This window comes from Lactuca sativa, chromosome 8, assembly GCF_002870075.4.
Source record: "Lactuca sativa cultivar Salinas chromosome 8, Lsat_Salinas_v11, whole genome shotgun sequence".
Lineage (NCBI taxonomy): Eukaryota > Viridiplantae > Streptophyta > Magnoliopsida > Asterales > Asteraceae > Lactuca > Lactuca sativa.
The window spans coordinates 99,264,404-99,271,662 of NC_056630.2; the positions used below are offsets into that span (position 1 = coordinate 99,264,404).

Genomic DNA, 7,259 nt, shown 5'->3' on the forward strand with positions numbered 1-7,259 from the left:
CCAAACCGTAAACTCATGTTCTTGGGGTTTTTGAGAGTTTAAACCATAGATTTGCATGTATACTAAGCAAAACAATAAGCTAGGAGGGTTTACTTACTTATGAGAGGCTTGAAGGAGTGTTTTCTTGATCAAATTCCAACTTTTGAAGAGAGAGATTAAAGAGAGAAAGTTCTAGGGTGTGAAAAAGGGTGGAACGAAGACCACTCAACCCTTATATAGGGTTGAGTTTATGGCCAGGGTGGGGGTCCACCCAACACCAACCGCAAACAGGGTTTTTCGCGTGATTTTTCATTTTCCGACACGTATGAAATTATGACAATAACCCCAATTGATTTACTTAACTTAAAAAGTTAACGGAAAACTTTAATAGTAAAAATAAATTTTATTAACGGAAGTGGGTTATAGTGACGGAATAAATTTCGGGTTGTCACACCATGCAGTCTTACATGCTGGATCATTGATACGCATGAGACCAAGTTCATATCATGTATATTCTCCGCTACAACTTGCTGTCGGTCAAGATCCAAATATATCCCATTTGAGAATTTTTGGGTGTGTAGTATATGTCCTTATTGCACCACCTCAACGGACAAAAATGGGTCCTCAAAGAAGTTTGGGAATATATGTTGGTTATGAGTCATTCTCTATTATAAAATATCTTAAACCATTATCAGGTGATGTTTTCACAACACACCTAGCAGATTGTCAATTTGAATAGGCAAATTTCCCATCATTAAGTGGAGAAAAGAAGATTCTGGAAAAGGATGTGTCATGGCATGAGCCTTCTTTAACATATCTTGACCCTCGCACAAAGCAATGTGACATGGAAGTTCAAAAGATAATGCATTTCCAAGAAATGGAAAGTCAATTACTTGATGCATTTACTGGCATAAAAAGGGTGACTAAATCATATATACCAGCTGTCAATGTTCCAGCTTGAATTGACATTCCACATGGACAATCTGATGATAAAGTCACTCAAGAGTCTAAAACACGCCTGAATCATGGAAGGCCATTTAGTTCTAAGGATAAGATCCCACAAAAAAACAAGAGAAGTAGAAAATGAACTAGATCATGAGGAAAGTGTTCTTGGAGAAACACGAATTATTCAAATTCCCACAGGAAAGGAGGATGATGCACAAAATTATGGTCAGACAAATAGAATATGTGACCAAAATGAAACTGACATTACAAGTGCAATATTTTCTTATTCAGTTGCATGTGATATTATGAATGATGATCCCGAACCACAATCTGTCATTGAATGTCAAAGAAGAAATGATTGGGCTAAATGGAAGGAAGCTATGCAAGTTGAATTAAATTCTCTTAACAAGAAAAAAGTTTTTGGGAACGTTATCCTCACACCTAAAGTTGTGAAACCATTAGGATATAGATGGATCTTCGTACGAAAAAGAAATGAAAAAGACAAAATTGTAAGATACAAGGCCAGGTTTGTTGCTCAAGGTTTCTCTCAAAGACCTGGAATTTATTATGAAGAAACTTATTCACCGGTAATGGATGCAACCACTTTCACATATTTAATCAGCTTGGCAGTATCTAAAAATTTAAAGATGCGTCTTATAGATGTTGTTACAGCTTACTTGTATGGATCACTTGAGAGTGATATCTATATGAAAATCCCTGAAGGATTTAAAGTGCCTGAAGTGTTAAGTGCAAAACCCAAAGAAATGTATTCTATAAAATTACAAAGATCTTTGTATGGTTTAAAGCAATTTGGGCACATGTGGTACAATCTTTTAAGCGATTATTTGTCAAGTAAAGGTTATAAAAATAACATTATTTGTCCATGTGTATTTATTAAGAAAACAACATTTGGATATGTGATCATAGCAGTCTATGTTGATGATCTGAACATCATTGGAACGAATAAAGAAATCCTTGAAGTGATTGAACTTTTAAAGAAAGAATTTGAAATGAAAGATCTTGGAAAAAACAAATATTGTCTTGGTTTACAAATTGAGCATATGCCTAACGGAATACTTGTGCATCAATCAAATTACACATAAAGAGTCTTGAACCATTTTAATATGGACAATGCAAATCCTTTAAGAACTCCAATGGTTGTTAGGTCATTAAATATTGACAAGGATCCATTTCGTCCATGCGAAGAAAATGAAGAAGTCCTTGGTTCAGAAGTACCATGTCTAAATGCAATTGGAGCTCTTATGTATCTTACCAATTGTACTAGACCTGACATTTCTTTCTCTATAAACTTGCTAGCAAGATTTAGTTCAACCCCGACAAAAAGACATTGGAATGGAATCAAACATATTTTTCAATACCTTAGAGGAACTAGTGATTTAGGGTTAATTTACCCTAACAATTGAAAACAAGGCTTGATTGGTTATGCAGATGCAGGTTATTTGTTTGATCCTCATAAAGCTAGATCTCAAACTGGATATGTATTCATGAATGGAGGTACTGCAATTTCCTGGCGTTCTAAAAAACAAACACTTTTTTTGCCACATTCTCAAATCATGCTGAAGTAATTTCACTAAATGACGCTAGTAGAGAATGCACATGGTGAAGATCGATGACACAACTAGTTTTAACTTCATGTGGACTTGAAAAGGATATATGTACAGCTTTAATTTATGAAGATAACTCAACAGTGTGTCACTCAAATGAAAGAGGGACATATCAAGAGCGACAGGACAAAACATATACCTCCAAAGTTTTTTGAGTACACTCACGAGCTTATAAAGAGCCATCAAGTTGAAATCAAATATGTTAATTCTAGTAACAATGCAGCAGGCCTTTTTACGAAGGCACTTCCTGCTGCAATCTTCAGGAAACATGTCCATGGCATCGAAATGCGACTTGTGCATAGAATACACTGTGATAGATGTCTAAATATGAGGGAGTCAACTATATATTGCACTCTTTTTCCCTTTCCTAAAGTTTTTTCCCACTGTGTTTTCTTTAGCAAGGTTTTTAATGAGGCAGTACATCAAAGTTGAACGCTAAAATGATGTCATCCAAGGGGGAGTGTTGTAAATAATTGGTGGATGACATAATAATTGGTGCTTGGTAAATTTGTCAACATTTCTAACTAGTTACAATTATTTGTTAGTAAAATTTGTAGTATAAATATCCCTCCATTTTAAAGAATGAGATACACCAAAAGTTATAAGAGATATAACTTTCATATTCTCTCTAAGTATTCTTTCTTCTCAATTAAAGTTCTTATCAAAGTTTACTAGTTTGGTTTGGTTTAAAGTTACATTAATTACACTGAATTCATAACAATATATATATATATATATATATATATATATATACGGGAGCATTCAATCGAGAACGTTTCTTATCGCGAGAACATTTAAGAACAAATTTGGACCACACAATTTTTTAACTAAAATCATAAAATAATATTCATATACATCAAAAAATAGTTACAAACAATTAAAAAAACCCACTAACACCACCCACCACCCAACCAACACCACGCACCAGCACCCGCCACCACCACCCATCACTAACCACCACCACCACCCACCACCAGTGGCGGAGGCAATGTAGAAGGAGTGGGGTGTTAAAGGTGGCCCCCTCCCCCTTTTGACTTTAGATGGCATCCACTACTTCCATTGAATACACAAACCACGTTTCCTTCTTCAGTTTTTTAATCTATCTTCTTCTTTCTTTTTAACCTAGCCACACACAGCCTTCACCAAATCAGATGCCGACTCTGCTGGAGATCAGAAAGGATATTGTCGCCTAAGTTAGATGCCGACTGCCTGAGCACGCCTCCGACCTCCACTTACCTTGTTCTCTCTCTTTCTCTCTCTCTCTCTCTCTCTCTCTCTCTCTCTCTCTCTCTCTTTCTCTAGCTCGGTAAATCACTACCTTTAAATATACTTTGATTTTATTAGAGGAAATTGATTTTCGTTGGTTTAAAAGCTTCTATGTTGGTTTGTGGAATTGTTACTCTTATTTTTTTTTATTAAAATCATTTAATATTTGGTTGTATTGTGAATTTTTGGATTTTTGTGGGTAAATTCAAACAATGTCTGCAGTCAGTGTAATTGGAAATTTTAAATTTTTGTTTTGGGATCAATGGGTGGATCCATAACTTGTTTTGTTATTGTTAGCAGAAAAAAAAAACTTAAGTAATATATAGTTTCATTCGTTTGTCCCCTGTATGCATTATGAATTTGATTTGTTTCATAGTTAAATATAATAGATTGCCAATTGAGTTTTATTATATCAATAAATTATAAATTGTTAATTTCTATTAACAGATAAATGGAAAGATATCTAAAAAGACGGATATCAATCGATGATGCATCTTCATCTGGGATTGCTTCCAATGAAATTCCTCAATCTAGCTCTATTCCATCGGTGCCGGTTGAAATTGATTTGAGTGAAACTCCTTGGGATCCATCTGATAGAAAAAAAATCAGATTATCACCCTAATCAAAGAGATGAAATAAGGCGAAAATATCTTATTAGAGGACCTTGTCAACCAAGTGATCATACATTTCCAACAAAAAAGATAGGAGGTAGTACAATACGTTTCAATCCGGCTTGGTTTGATCATCGTCAATATAGTAAATGGTTGGAGTATAGTAAAAAAAAATGAAGCCTTTTGTTTGTGTTGTTATTTATTTATGTGACAAGTAAGTGGCGGCGATGATGCTTTTGTAACAAAAGGTTTTAGCTGTTGGAATAAACCGGAAAGACTTAAAACTCATGAAGGCAATTTCACTAGTTCCCATTCCATAGCACTTAAAAAATGTGAAGATTTGATGAGACAAAATCAATCTATTGCCACTTCTCTTCATAAGCCAAATGATGCTATAAGGAATGAACATGGAATCCGATTAAAAGCTTCCATTGATACTTCTAGAAGTTTATTAAAATGTGCATTGCCTTTTCGTAGTCACGATGAGTCTGAAATGTCTCTTTTTAGAGGAAATTTCTAGAAGTATTGAATTTGGTTCGAGATCAAAATGAGATTGTATGGAAAGTTACGTTACAAAATGCTCCGGGGAACAATCAAATGGTGGCTCCATGTATTCAAAAAGACCTTGCTCGTTGTTTTGCACAAGCAGTACTTAACTCAATTTTTGAAGAAGCTGGTGATGATGTTTTTGCTTTATTAATTGACGAGTCCAGCGATATATCATAAAAGGAACAAATAGCGGTGGTTTTACGATATGTTACATTTGAGATTGTTAAAGAACGGCTTATTGGTCTTGTTCATGTAAAGGATACATCTGCATTATCTTTAAAATCTACTATTGACTCTTTATTTGCTGAATATGGATTGAGTTTGACGAAGATCAGGGGTCAAGGGTATGATGGAGCAAGTACTATGAGTGGGAACTTTAATGGTTTAAAATCTTTAATCATGAGAGAAAATACGTCTTCATACTATGTTCATTGCTTTTCTCACCAACTTATGCTAGTCATTGTGGCAGTTGCAAAAAAACATCACGATGTTGGAGTCTTTTTTGATATGGTATTTGTTCTAATGAATGTTGTGTGTACTTCTTGTAAACGTACAAATTTGATGCCGAAAGTCAAAAAGATAAAGTAGAAGAATCCATTGGTCATGATGAAATTGAAACCGGAAGTGGATTAAACCAAGAACTTTCTCTTACTAGAGTCGGAGATACATGTTGGAATTCTCATTACGAAACTCTATCATGTTTGGTTGGTTTATTTTCATCTGTTACTGATGTTCTTGAATATGTTGAAGATGAAGGCCTTAATAGTTTTAGTCAACGTCAAGCAAGTGGTCTTCGAATATATCTTCGATCATTTGATTTTCTATTCCACTTGCAGTTGATGTTGAAAATTTTGGGGATCATAAACATATTGTCACAAGCTCTACAAAGAAAGAATCAAGATATCGTGAATGCTATAAGTTTGGTGAAATCAACCACTTTAACGTTAAAAAAGATGAGAAATGATGGGTTTGATGCACTTATTTTGGATATCACCTCTTTTTGTGAGAAAAATAGCATTCAAATGAACATGGAAGACTTTTATGTTAACCCAAAAGCCCGAAGACAATATACTGATATCTCCAATCATCGTTATTACGAGTTTTATTATTTTAACATGGTTTTGGATATGCAAATTCAAGAGTTCGGTGATTGTTTTAATGAAGTAAGCTCCGAATTGCTTATTTGTATGGCGGGTTTGAATCCACATGATTCATTTTGTGACTTTGACCCATCAAAGTTACGGAAGCTAATCAATTTCTATCCACATGATTTTAGCTATAAAGATAGGTTGGATATTTTAAATGAACTTTCGGTTTACCCCAATCATATGCAACAAGATGGAAGCTTTGCAAATTTGAAGAACATATCCGACCTTGCTAGAGTAATGGTGGAAACCAAGATGCATTAGTTCTTTCCCTTGATTTATCGTTTAGTGAAATTGTCATTGGTTTTGCCGGTTGCAACCGCAACGGTGGAGAGATGTTTTTTTGCGATGAAGCTTGTAAAGTCAGATTTGCGGAATCGGACTTCGGATGACTTTCTAAATGATTCTATCATTTGTGCGGTTGAAAGAGAAGGATTTTCAAAGATTACAAATTAAAATATTATCAAACGTTTCTTAGCGATGTGTCCTCGTAGATTACAACTGTAAAATGACATTTAGTTGAAGGTTTTAATGTTATTCTACTTTTTCATAAAAAAAATATATTATTAATTTCAATTGGTAAACGGTCAACTATGGACCCACTCTACTTCCGGGTTGGATCCGCCACTGCCCACCACCCATCACTACCCACCACCAGCCACCACCACCACCACCACCATCACCACCCAACTGCCACCACTACCCACCTCCACCACCCATCACTACCACCTGCTACCACCACCCACAACCACTACCTACCACCCACCGCCAACCACCACCCACCACCACCACCCATCACTAACCTCCATCACTACCCACCACCCACTACCCACCACCTACCACCACCACCACCACCGCCCACCACCATCACCAGCCAACCACCACCACCTGCCACCACCACCCATCACCATCGTCCGCCACCACCAACAACTACTACCTACCATCCATCACCAGCACCCGCCACTACCACCCATCACTACCCACCACCACCAACCACTACCCACCACCCAGCACTACCCACCAACCACAACCACTACCCGCCACAACCACCCATCACTACCCACCAACACCGACCACCACCCACCACCCATCACTACCCACCACCACCCGCCACCACCATCATCACCACCCAACCAGCA

The 7,259-nt window shown here is 36.5% G+C and overlaps 1 protein-coding gene across 1 annotated transcript; it reads left to right on the forward strand.

Moving 5' to 3' along the window:
• The first annotated feature begins 4,266 nt into the window (after nucleotides 1–4,266).
• On the forward strand, nucleotides 4,267–6,384 carry LOC111906914 (uncharacterized). The gene is made up of 4 exons (XM_023902702.1): nucleotides 4,267–4,368; nucleotides 4,934–5,110; nucleotides 5,234–5,333; nucleotides 5,555–6,384. The coding sequence occupies exons 1-4, from the start codon at nucleotides 4,267–4,269 to the stop codon at nucleotides 6,382–6,384; spliced, it is 1,209 nt and encodes a 402-aa protein (XP_023758470.1).
• Nucleotides 6,385–7,259: the final 875 nt, after the last annotated feature.